Here is a 13018-nt window from a genome sequence, read left to right on the forward strand (position 1 = left end):
ACTCAACTCATCTCAGCAGCTCAATCACTCGGCTCTCAGCCCTCAATAATCACACTCAATAGGTACATGTGCTCACTAGGGGTGTACAGACTGCGGGGGGCTCCTTCAGACCAAGCGCTATAATCCGCACGGACAACTCACATTCTATAATATCAGTATCAGAATCCGCACGGCCAATTCACGTGCTGCACGGATAACTCACATGCTATAGTCTCATTATCAGAATCTGCACAGTCAACTCACGTGCTATAGTCTGAATATCCTCACAATTAGGCCCTCAGCCTCACTCAGTCGTCAATCTCTCCAGTCTCTCGGGCTCTCAGGAATCACATAAACAGCCCAACAGAAACAAGATCAAGTATCAACAATGAATAGTAAGAGACTGAGGCATAATAGGCAAGAAAAGCTATGACTGAGTACAAAATAGCAATTAGAAGCAAACATAGCCAGTACATGACCTCGCAGGTCTAAAAAGTGATCACATAAGGCCTAATCATGATTTCTAACATGAAGTAGAGTCAAATTCCATGAAAACAGAAGGAACGTGTATTAAACAGTAGGCCAATTGATTCCACAGTCTCACGAGACGGACCAAGTCACAATCCCTATGGTGCACGCCCACACGCCCGTCACCTAGCATGTGCTTCACCTCCAAAATAGTCATACGACACGGTTTCTGGGGTTTCATACCCTCAGGACCAGATTTATAACAGTTACTTACCTCAAACCGAGAAAAATCCTACTCCGCGATGCCCTTGCCTCTGGAATTGGCCTCTGAACATCCCGAATCTAACCAAAAGCAATACAATGCAATCAATATAGGCCTATGAACCAATTCCACACAAAAAACTATCGATTTAGACCAAAATGCCGAAATTCACCCAAACCCGGCCCCTGGGCCCACGTCTCGGAATTCAACAAAAATCACAAAATTAGAAAGCTCTTTCACTCATGAGTCTATCCATACCAAATTCATCAAAATCCGACATCAAATGGTCCTTCAAATCCCCAAATCAAACTCTCCAATTCTCAATCCCTAACCGCTCATTTTCACCCCTAATTTCCACTAATTAATTGATTAAACAACGGAAAACATCATAAACACGAGTATTAGGGCTCAAGCAACTTACCTCACTGAAAACCCTTGAATCTCCCTTCAAAATTACCCCAAAAGCTTCAAAACCCGTCTTCAAAAATGGTGGAAATGAGCAAAATTTGCGAAGTCTCCAATTTATAGGTTCTGCCCAGCAAAACCGCATCTGCGGTCCCTTTTCCGCATTTGCGGGACCGCTTCTGCGAAAACCTCAACGCTTCTGCGGAATTCCATTAAAAGACCACTTCTGCTTCTGCGATTGCTTGACCACATGCGGTCATCGCAGATGCTGGGACCAAGCCGCACCTGCGATCCCAGCTGCGCACTTGCGCCTCAGACCCGCTTCTGCGGACCTCGCACCTGCGGTTCCCACTACGTAGGTGCGGTTAAGACAAAATCAGCAGCTTCAGCTGCGTTATAAAGTTTCCAAACTCTCTGCCAACCATCCGAAGTCATCCCGAGGCACTCGGGACCTCAACCAAAAATACCAACAAGTCACATAACAACATATGAACTTAGTTTAACCTTCGGGACACTCAAAACAACATCAAAACACCAAATTACCCTCGGATTCAAGCGTAAGAACTTCTAAACATCCGAATTCCGCAACGACGCCAAAACCTACTAATTCACCTCCAAATGACTTGAAATTTTGCACACACGTCACAAATGACACTACGAACCTACCCCAACTTCCGGAATTCCATCGATCCCCGATATCAAATTTTCCACAACCGGTCGAAAAATGCCAAATTTTTTATTTCGCCAATTCAAGCATAATTCTACCATGGACCTCCAAATTACATTCCGGATGCACTCCCAAGTCCAAAATCACCTAGCGAAGCTAACATAACCATCAAAATTCACATCCGAAATCGTTAACACATAAGTCAACTTTCCAAACTTAAGCCTTCCCAAAAGAGACTAAATGTCTCAAATCCTCTCTGAATCCACTCCAGACCCGAACCAACCTACCCAACATATCATAATATAGGTGAAGAACACAAAAGGAAGTAGAAAGAGGGAAACGGGGTTATAACTCTCGATACGACTGGCCGGGTCGTTATATCCTCCCCCTCTTAAATATCTTAAATAACATGAATACATTTTCATTGGCACCCAAAAACTCAAAGATTAACAGTTGCATTGGTCAATTTGGGGAGCACTACTCAAATTTTTATTCGACAGTAGTGCCCCCGCTATTTTCAAATCCTGCGTCCGTTTCTGGATATCGACTAGGAGTTTGACCATTCCAAGGCTTGGACTCGAGCAATTGATTAAGGGTAGAGTTATCCCATCCATCTCACCACATTCTTTGGTGGTATTTTAATTGAATTTAAGACCATAAGAAATCAAAATGTATTTCCTTTCCGTACAGTTGTACAACGTGTCCCATTTTTAAGATGTCTGAACCAGGTCGACGTAGAATAAGTTATAAATACATGAGTTTTGTGCCTTTATTCGAATACTCTGCTATATCTGAACTTATTAAAAATAAGAAATACCTTAAACATGTGTATTCTCAAAATATCAATGTTTGGCCACTGGCTTTTTGTCTCATAGCCAAAATGCACTAGCACAAAGCACTATTAAATAGGGAAAGTTTCATGCCTATACGTAATACTATAAGCGTGTGAAAAATGGGATCATCTCAATCATTTCTGAATAAACATCAATCCTATGCAACATAAGTAGATAAATAAACTTTTGATACATGCTTAGATGGAGGTCGACAAGATAATACGCGCGATACACTTATCCAAAAACAAAAAAAGAACAAGATAATATAATACAAACAAAAATTAAACTACTTAACTATAATTCCATCTCTAATTCAATATACGATCAATAGAAAAAAGTAAAAATGATCAATCGTTAAGACCATTGGCTACGAATATAAAATGAAACGATGCTATTACAAAATACATCAATTTGATATTAAAAGGAAAACCTTACAACCTTTATACAGGCAGATACAAACTATTGAGATATTTATCATATTACTTTTCATTATTTTCCTTTCCGGTTCAGGTTAGTTAGTTGCTTCATTCCGGTTCAAGTTAGTTAGCTCGAGTTAGTTAATGAGTTAGTTAGTGGTTCGAGTTTGTTAGTTGCCAGTACATAGGCATGTATATATACGTACTCTTCTCAGAATTAATACACAGATTTTTGAGCTTCTCTTCATTTCACTTCTTTATTTTGTTCTGGAATGTTCCTCAACTGCCATGGCTACCATGGCTGAGCTCGGTGGCTGCATTTTTTAGCTTCAATCTTCTCATGGTATCAGAGCGGGGTTGATCTCGCGGATAGATCTCATCTCTGTAATCTCTTCTTGTCTGTTCCTTTTTGATTTCACTGTGTTTTTGTTGTTTCTTAGATCTGATCTAGATTTTTTCATCTGATCTACTCGTTGTCGAGTTCTCTAGTTGCTGAAAGTTGAAATTCTTCCAATTTTCTCCCCCGATCGTTTTTCGTCATGGCTGTAACTGATCAGGGCAATTCGACTGGTGTCGAGACTGCTGCAACTGTCACTCCGACAGGCACAGGACTTGATCCTAGTGATCCTCTGTATCTTCATCCATCTGACAACCCAGGAGCTATGCTAGTTTCGACTGCATTCGATGGGATAGGTTATAGATCTTGGAGGAGAAGTGTGTTGAGAGGTTTGTCTATGAAAAATAAGCTAGGGTTCATAAGCGGAGAGTTTAAACAACCTGATACTTCATCACCTCAATTTCGACAGTGGGAACGTTGTGATAATATGGTAACATCTTGGATTCTAAACTCACTCTCTAAGAAAATTGCAGACAGTGTGGAATATGCAAGCGATGCTGTTGAACTTTGGAAGGAATTGGAGGATCGATATGAGCAAACTAATGGAGCTAGGTTGTATCAAATTCAAAAGGAAATTAATGATCTCTCCCAAGGAAACCTAGACATTACTGCATATTACACTAAATTGAAGAAACTTTGGGAAGAACTTGCTACTTTGAGAAAAAGGAATCAGTGCAATTGCGTTTGTAATTGTGGAGCAAAGGAGAGCATGTATAAGGCTGAACAAGATAGGAGGCTAATACAATTTCTTGTGGGATTGAATGAAGTGTACACAGTGGTTCGAGGAAGTATACTTATGATGAATCCATTGCCTAATCTAGCACAAGCTTTTTCATTATTAGTTCAAGATGAAAAACAAAGAGAGATCAAACCTAACAACCACTTAATTGTAGACTCAGCTTCACTGAATGTAGGGACCTCAGGGCAGAACTCTTTTAGAACAAATTTTCAAACTGATAACAATCGTGGGCCTTCTAGGGGAAGACTCATATGTGACTATTGTAAAAGACTAGGACACAGTAAGGAAAGGTGTTACAAGTTACATGGTTACCCGCAGAATTATTCTACTCAGAGCCTTGCCCCTAGACAATTCTCTAATAACCGCAATTATGATCAAGGTCCTAGATACAACAACAAAGGAAAAAGAGTAGTTGCAAATGTGCAGGGAATGACTTATGAGATCACTACTGGGGAGGAAACTGAAAACAAGGCACAAGATGATGGCAGAAATGTGAGTCTTACTCAAGAGCAATATGGGCAGCTGATAAGTATGCTTCAGCAATTTCATGAGAGGAATGGAGATGCAGGGAAAGTAGCAGGAAGCTCTTATTCATCCAATGTCAATGCTGCCAACTTTGCAGGTATGATAGTATGCACCTCTTCTATTGATTTTGGTAAACTTACTTGCAAATGCTTTGAGTCCAAGACTGATACATGGATACTAGATTCAGGGGCTTCCAATCACATGACCTTTGATAAGTCCCTATTGTCCAACATTCAATTTCTACCTTACCCTCTTCTAGTAGTCATACCCAATGGATATAAAGTTAAAGTCTCTGAAATTGGTGATGTTGTTCTTACATCTAAGATAGTATTGCAGAAAGTTCTCCTTGTTCCCTCTTTCAAGTTTAACCTGGTTTCTGTTTATTGGTTAACCAAACATCTCAGAGGAATGGCATCTTTCACTGACAGTGCTTGACTTCTGCAGGCCCCTTCAGTGAAGAGGCCTCTGGAGATTGGTAAAGTAGAATGGCTTGTATCTGCTCTGCTCCAAATGCCTAAGGAACAATAATACCTCTGTGGCCTTCAATCATTCATGTGATGTAAATAGTCCCTCCTTGAATAATACTCAGAGGCATATGCCTTCACCTGTAAATAAGCCATCTCTGAAGCAAATGAAAAACATTCCTACTTCTTTTACTTCTTCTTTGAATGATGGATTGTCTGAATCTGCACCATGTTTTTCCAATAGTGTAGATATACTGTGGCATAACAGACTTGGACGTGTGCCATTTACAAAAATGAGACACATTTCTAACATACCTGCTGTTTTTTCCCAAAAACAATCATTTATGTGTACAATTTGTCCCATGGCCAGACAAACAAGACTTCCCTTTCCTCAGAAAGCTAGTACCTCTACCAAAATCTTTGAATTACTCCATGTGGACCTATGGGGACCCTATCATGAACATACTCATGACAAATGCAGATACTTCATTACCATAGTGGATGATTTTAGTAGAACTACTTGGACTCAACTACTAGCTTGCAAGAGTAATGCACTACAGATAATCAAAACCAAGGTCCAATCCATTAGATCTGATAATGGATTAGAATTCAATAACCAAGAAACCAGTGTCTTCTTCCAGTCCAAGGGCATTATACACCAAAGAACCTGTCCCTACACACCACAGCAAAATGGAGTGGTGGAAAGGAAACATAGGTACCTTCTTGAAACGGCCAGAGCCTTGCTTTTCCAGTCCAAATTACCTTTGAAATATTGGGGGGAATGTGTCTTAACAACAACTCATATTGTAAATAGACTGCCCTACCACATATCTCCATAACAAATCTCCTTTTGAAGTGCTGCATGGGAGACAACCAGACTACACACAGTTGAGAAGTTTTGGTTGTCTGTGTTTCCCCACAACACCCAAGGTGCACCTAAACAAGTTTGAGCCAAGGTCTGTTCCACATGTTTTTCTAGGATACCCTTTTGGTGTCAAAGGGTATAAAGTTCTGAACCTATCAACTAGGAAAATACACATAAGCAGAGATCTCGTTTTTCATGAGTCTATTTTTCCTTTTGACATCTATTCCAAGTCCAAATCTGAGTCACTTCCCACAGTTTTTGATATCACTTCATCTGATGAACCTGTTGGCCACAATGATGTTGCAAAGATGCAGACCAATGATCCTTTTTGTGACAACACATACATGTTCACCTAGTTCAAATGATCCAGTATCTGCTCCATCTTCCTCACCACCTTCATCTTCTACTTCCCCAGTTCCAACTTCCTTTCCTGACAATTCTGCGCCATCTACATCATATCCACCTCCATCCATTGACCATTCACTGGTACATCATCCTTCCACATCCTTGAGAAGGTCACAAAGGGAACACAAAGCACCTGCCTACCTAAAGGATTATGTCCACAAAATCAGCAACTCTAATGAAAGCTCCTTTTCTCTCAACTCCTTGTTCTCTAAGTGTCACCACATAGCCCATGAATCAATGAATCCTAGTAGTCAGGCATTGGTCAATAGTGTTTGTAATGTTAGTGAGCCATCTTCTTTTGAGGAGGCTACTGTCAGTCCTGCTTGGCAGGCAGCCATGATCCAAGAATTTGAAGCTCTTTATGCTAGTAATACCTGGAACTTAGTCCCTTTACCATCTGATAAAAAGGCAATAGGTTGTAGATGGGTCTACAAGGTAAAACATAGATGTGATGGCACAATAGAGAGGTATAAAGTCAGACTTGTTGTGAAAGGCTATACCCAACAGGAAGGTGTGGATTTCACAGAAACATTTTCTCCAGTGGTTAAAATGACCACAGTGAGAACCTTGATTGCAGTAGCAGTGAAGCACAGTTGGGCAATGTTCCAATTGGATGTCAATAATACTTTCCTCCATGGGGATTTACATGAGGATGTGTATATGCAGTTACCACCAGGTCTCATGGTAGAAGATAAGTCTTTGGTTTGCAAGCTGAATAAGTCTTTGTATGGGCTCAAACAAGCCAGTAGACAGTGGTATGAAAAATTAACTGAAGCACTGTGCTCTAGAGGCTTCAACCATTCACTAAATGACTATTCATTNTCTTGGTCACAGGCACAGATATGAAGGAAATACTACAGTTGAAAACTTTTCTTCATGACAAGTTCAAAATAAAAGACCTTGGCTCCCTGCACTATTTCTTGGGTCTAGAAGTGTTGTATAAGCCTTATGGTGTGATCATCTCTCAAAGGAAATTCGTTCTAGATCTGTTAAAAGAATACAATTGCTTGGATTACACTGCCCTCAGCTCCCCACTTGATCCTCATGAAAAACTTAAAGCCAAGGAGGGCAAGCCTCTAAATGATCCAACATTTTACAGGAAGTTAATAGGGAAATTGAATTTCCTTACCAATACTAGGCTGGACATAGCTTTTGGAGTTCAACATTTGAGCCAATTCATGCAAGATCCTAGAGAACCTCACTTGAAGGCTGCCTACCATTTGCTAAGATATCTCAAAGCTGATCCTACTTTAGGTATTCTCATGTCCAAGTCTAAAGACTGGACTGTTAGGGGCTTTTGTGACTCAGATTGGGCCTCTTGTCTAGATACAAGAAGATCTGTAAGCGGGTACATTGTCTTATTAGGAAACAGTCCACTCAGCTGGAAGTCCAAGAAGCAAGAGGTTGTTTCCCTGTCTTCTGCAGAGGCAGAGTATAGATCTCTCAGAAAACTAGTTGGGGAATTAGTATGGCTAAGCAGACTTCTTGCTGAACTGAAAGTTCCATCTATACATCCAATTTCAGTATTTTGTGATAGCCTGTCAGCCTTGCACATAGCAAGAAATCCAGTATTCCACGAACGCACTAAACATATCGAAGTTGACTGTCACTTCGTGAGGAAACAGTTACAAGAAGGCCTCATCTCATTACACCATATAACCACTGATCAACAACTCGCAGATATTCTTACCAAAGCTTTGACTGGCGTAAAACATTCAGGTGTCTTAGCCAAGTTGGCAGTGTTTTCACCACCTCCAACTTGAGGGGGGGTGTTGAGATATTTATCAGATTACTTTTCATTATTTTCCTTTCCGGTTCAGGTTAGTTAGTTGCTTCATTCCGGTTCAAGTTAGTTAGCTCGAGTTAGTTAATGAGTTAGTTAGTGGTTCGAGTTTGTTAGTTGTCAGCTGTACATAGGCATGTATATATACGTACTCTTCTCAGAATTAATACACAGATTTTTGAGCTTCTCTTCATTTCACTTTTTCATTTTGTTCTGGAATGTTCCTCAACTGCCATGGCTACCATGGCTGAGCTCGGTGGCTGCATTTTTTAGCTTCAATCTTCTCACAAACCGAGTTGAGATAATAGGCTGACACTATTTGCACAAAATTTTGCTTATGCCACTGATTAAGGCTTTCTAAGAATATGATCATATTGACAAATCTTGATCAATAAATCCTTGCAGAAAAATAAATGAGAAGCAAGTTTATTGCGACAGCTCTTGATGAGTATAAAGGCCTTATAAATAGATGTTATTCTCTTGGGGTTGCTAGTGGAGGTATAAACATAAAGCTTCTTTTGTGCAAAGATAGCCACTTTGTTTGTCTATCTCTCACTTTCAATACATGAATTGCTTCTCACCACTCCACCAAATGATCCCATCAATCTTCCCTTTTATATATTTCTTCACTACTTCTCCATCTTCTCTACAACAACCAAAATAACCACTTTCCTCTCCTTCTATAGCAAAAATACCAAATTTAAAACACTTTGGTAAAGTTCACTATGACTATTCAGAAAGTTATCACCCTTGTGTTTTTTCTTACCTTGTCCAGCTTTTGTCAAGGTACAATAAATGATCAATCTCAGTTCTTTGTTCTAATGAAGAAGTCTCTCACAGGGAATTCTTTGGCTAATTGGGATAGTGAAAAACCTCTTTGTCAATATAAAGGAGTTGGCTGTGATAATCAAGGGAATATTACAAAAATTGATGTTTCAGGATGGTCTTTATCAGGCCAATTTCCTAATGATGTATGCACTTATTTACCAAGATTACAAATTCTCCATCTTAGTCACAACAATATCAAAGGTGGTTTTCCTAAAAGCATCACTAATTGTTCTTTTTTGGAAGAGTTGCATATGAGCGCAACATCACTTACAGGACAAATTCCAGACTTGTCACCTTTGCAATCCCTGAAATTACTTGATCTTTCCAATAATCAATTAACAGGTGATTTTCCTTTGTCAATTACCAACCTCACCAGCTTAGTCCTCCTCAACATGAACGAAAATCGCCATTTCAATCCATGGCAGTTACCACAGGATATTTCCAGGCTTACAAAACTCAAGTGGATGATCTTAACAGCTTGCAAATTGCATGGACCAATTCCAGTGTCAATAGGAAACATGACATCTCTTATTGATCTTGAATTAAGTGGAAATCGACTAGTTGGTAAGATACCAAGAGAGTTAGGGAAGCTAAAGAATTTGAGACTCCTTGAACTTTATTACAACCAACTCGAAGGTCAAATCCCCGAGGAGCTAGGAAATTTAACTGAGCTTATAGACTTGGATATGTCTGTTAACAATTTAACAGGCAAAGTTCCCGAGTCTGTAAGCCGACTTCCTAAGCTAGAAGTTTTGCAGCTTTACCATAATTCTCTTTCAGGAGAGTTTCCAGCAGCACTTGCGAATTCGACAACCTTAAACATCCTGTCCCTTTATGACAACCTCTTCACAGGAGAAGTCCCACAAAACTTTGGTCTTTCATCAACTTTGTTAGCATTGGACTTGTCTGAAAATCAATTTTCAGGAAAGCTACCACCTTTTCTTTGTAATGGAGGTAAACTGAATTTTATTCTTTTACTTCAAAATATGTTCTCAGGTGAACTGCCTGAAGGCTATGCAAAGTGTGAGTCTGTTGTTCGCTTTCGAGTGAATTACAATCAGTTGGAGGGAAGAATACCAGAAGAGCTTTTTACTCTTCCACATGTTTCAATTGTTGATGTGAGTTATAACCATTTTAGTGGTCCAATTCCTAAAACAATTGGAAGTGCTAAGAATTTATCTGAACTTTTCATGCAAAGTAACAGTTTTTCAGGTTTGCTTCCTTTGGAAATATCTGGAGCTATTAATCTTGTGAAGCTTGATCTTAGCAATAATCTCTTGTATGGTCCAATTCCTTCTGCTATTGGTGACTTAAAAAGCCTCAATTTGTTACTTTTACAGGGTAACAAATTCAATTCTTCAATTCCTGAGTCACTTTCTTCACTTAAATCTTTGAACTATCTTGATCTTTCAAGTAATCTTTTGATGGGGAGTATTCCTGAAAGCCTAGGTGAATTGTTACCTAATTCCATGAATTTGTCAAACAATTTACTTTCTGGCCCTATACCTCTCTTGTTTATAAAAGGAGGTGTTTTGGAAAGTTTTTCAGGGAATCCGGGACTTTGTGTCCCGGCCTCCCTGAATTCATCAGACATGAATTTTCAAACATGTTCACATAGCTATACCCATAAGAAGACGAACAACATTGTTTGGATTATTGGTGCATCAGTGGGAATTGTTATTGTTGGAGTTATATTGTTTCTCAAACGATGGTTCGATAACAAAAAAACGGAGACTGAACATGATGATCATTCGATGTCATCATCATTTTTCTCCTACGATGTTAAGAGTTTCCATCGATTAAGCTTTGATCAACGTGAGATTTTCGAAGCTATGGTTGAGAAAAACATTGTTGGATATGGAGGATCAGGAGCTGTGTATAAGATAGAGTTAAGTAATGGAGGAGTTGTTGCTGCAAAGAAGCTGTGGAGTCACAAACATAAGCATTCTGTTTCTGATGATCAATTGGTTTTGGACAAAGAACTTAAGACAGAAGTTGAGACTCTTGGTAATATAAGGCACAAGAACATTGTGAAGTTATACTGCTATTTCTCAAGTTTGGACTGCAGTTTGTTGGTTTATGAATACATGCCAAATGGAAATCTTTGGCATGCTCTACACGGGGGGAAATTCGTATTAGATTGGCCTATTCGCCATCAGATTGCACTCGGTGTAGCACAGGGTTTAGCCTATCTACACCATGATCTTATGCCACCAATTATTCACAGAGATATCAAATCCACCAACATTCTCCTTGATATTGATTACCAGCCCAAAGTTGCTGATTTTGGCATAGCCAAAGTTTTGCAAGCCAGAGGAGGGAAAGATTCTAGTACCACAGTTATTGCTGGAACTTATGGTTACTTAGCTCCAGGTAATTTTCTCAATTCATTTAGTATCACTTTTAATCCCATAATATCATTGAATATTTCCAAAGTGGTGTAATTTTGTTGAAATTCTTAGAGCTTAAGAGTTACATATCACTCTTTTAGATAAGAAGAATTAACTCAAATAGCCGTCCACTTAATCTCTTAAAGTAAAAACAGCCGGCAGATGTATAATTCATGTATATTATATGTATAATCTATGTATACAAGTAAACATTGAAGCTCACTGGCTATTGGTGTAACAATCCTTTAGATAATTAGACCATTTATATAAGAAATAGGCAAAGTTCACTTCCATATAACACATGTTAATTAAAGTGTTCATTTTGGCTTAATGTTACTGTCTTTTGGTTCAATGTGTTTATAACAGAATATGCATATTCTTCAAAGGCAACTACAAAGTGTGATGTATATAGTTTTGGAGTTGTTCTAATGGAGCTGATAACTGGAAAAAAGCCGGTGGAGTCAGAATTTGGAGAGAACAAGAACATTGTTTATTGGGTTTCAACAAAAGTGGAAACTAAAGAAGGAGCATTTGAAGTCTTAGATAAAAAAGTCTCAGATTCATTCAAGGAAGACATGATTAAGGTACTTCGTATAGCTATACGTTGTACGTATAGTACGCCAGCTCTACGCCCGACTATGAATGAAGTTGTTCAGCTCCTAATTGAGGCAGATCCATGCAAATTCAATTGTTGCAACATGTCAAATAAGAAGAAAATTGAAACAGAAGAAGTGATCAATAAGCCAAAGAGCATATATGATTTGTAATTTTAGTATTTAAGATTGGTATAAGGTATATAGAATCTAACTGTATGGTCTTAAAAACTTTGAGAATCATTACCCAAGAGAATCAGTCTCAATGTTTGTTTTTTTGTTTTAAATAAATGGTATAGTATAATATAGATTCTCTTTATCTTTTATTTCCTTTTAGTGTCACTTTGCTTTATAGTCTTGGCCTGTTATGTCATATGTGTATTTGAGAATTTATAAAATACAATAGCTTTACGGTAACGCATAGAATATTTGTATGGAGTATTCCCCATTGACCCACAATATGGAAATAGTAGTCATTCCATTACCAAATTTTCTGTCAAAAATAGCGTTTCTACTTTCACAAGATAAGGAATAAGATCAGTATACATATTATCTTTTCCAGACACCACACATAAAAATATACTGAATATATTACTTTTTCGTCCTTTACGAAGTTTGTTGTTTTCTTCTTCTTCTTTTTTTCATGAGACTTGTCCAATAAAAGAGGTTACAATCAAAGGAGCTTTCTTTTGTGCATGAAAGTGGGGTTTCTGATTCCAAACTTTAAAATATGAAAATTATTTTTATTGTTGGACGGACCTATTTAGCTCATATATATATATATGTATACTAGTTTTTCCGCACGTGCGTTGCACGTGGAAGCTGAACTATGTACACATTTGTAACATAATATTATTATCTTAAAATAAAACTTTGAGTAAATAATTGTACAAGAAAGAATAAGATATAAGTTTCTCTAAATGATCAATATGGATCAACGTATGGTGACTTGTTTGTCGAGGTCAAGATGATTGAATATAATGTTCGGACCTATGAAGA

The 13018-nt window shown here is 38.5% G+C and overlaps 2 protein-coding genes across 2 annotated transcripts; both read left to right on the forward strand.

Annotated features, from left to right (window-relative positions):
- Nucleotides 1-3569: 3569 nt before the first annotated feature.
- On the forward strand, nucleotides 3570-5219 carry LOC109216984. Its single transcript, XM_019381202.1, has 2 exons — nucleotides 3570-5063; nucleotides 5136-5219. The coding sequence occupies exons 1-2, from the start codon at nucleotides 3570-3572 to the stop codon at nucleotides 5217-5219; spliced, it is 1578 nt and encodes a 525-aa protein (XP_019236747.1).
- Nucleotides 5220-8693: 3474 nt separating this feature from the next.
- On the forward strand, nucleotides 8694-12349 carry LOC109216985 (receptor-like protein kinase HSL1). Its single transcript, XM_019381203.1, has 2 exons — nucleotides 8694-11409; nucleotides 11793-12349. Exons 1-2 carry the CDS (start codon nucleotides 8934-8936, stop codon nucleotides 12191-12193), a joined length of 2877 nt encoding a protein of 958 aa, XP_019236748.1. The 5' UTR covers nucleotides 8694-8933; the 3' UTR covers nucleotides 12194-12349.
- The last annotated feature ends 669 nt before the right edge of the window (nucleotides 12350-13018 follow it).

Source organism: Nicotiana attenuata, unplaced genomic scaffold (genome assembly GCF_001879085.1).
Source record: "Nicotiana attenuata strain UT unplaced genomic scaffold, NIATTr2, whole genome shotgun sequence".
Classification (NCBI taxonomy): Eukaryota; Viridiplantae; Streptophyta; class Magnoliopsida; order Solanales; family Solanaceae; genus Nicotiana; species Nicotiana attenuata.

What these genes read in the sequence shown, in the direction of transcription:
- LOC109216984 (XM_019381202.1), top strand. Translation starts at nt 3,570, where the DNA reads ATGGCTGTAACTGATCAGGGCAATTCGACTGGTGTCGAGACTGCTGCA. An exon ending in CCTCTTTCAAGTTTAACCTG is followed by an intron (nt 5,064 to 5,135) that starts GTTTCTGTTTAT and finishes TGACTTCTGCAG; the next exon opens with GCCCCTTCAGTGAAGAGGCC.
- LOC109216985 (XM_019381203.1), top strand. Translation starts at nt 8,934, where the DNA reads ATGACTATTCAGAAAGTTATCACCCTTGTGTTTTTTCTTACCTTGTCC. An exon ending in TTATGGTTACTTAGCTCCAG is followed by an intron (nt 11,410 to 11,792) that starts GTAATTTTCTCA and finishes TGTTTATAACAG; the next exon opens with AATATGCATATTCTTCAAAG.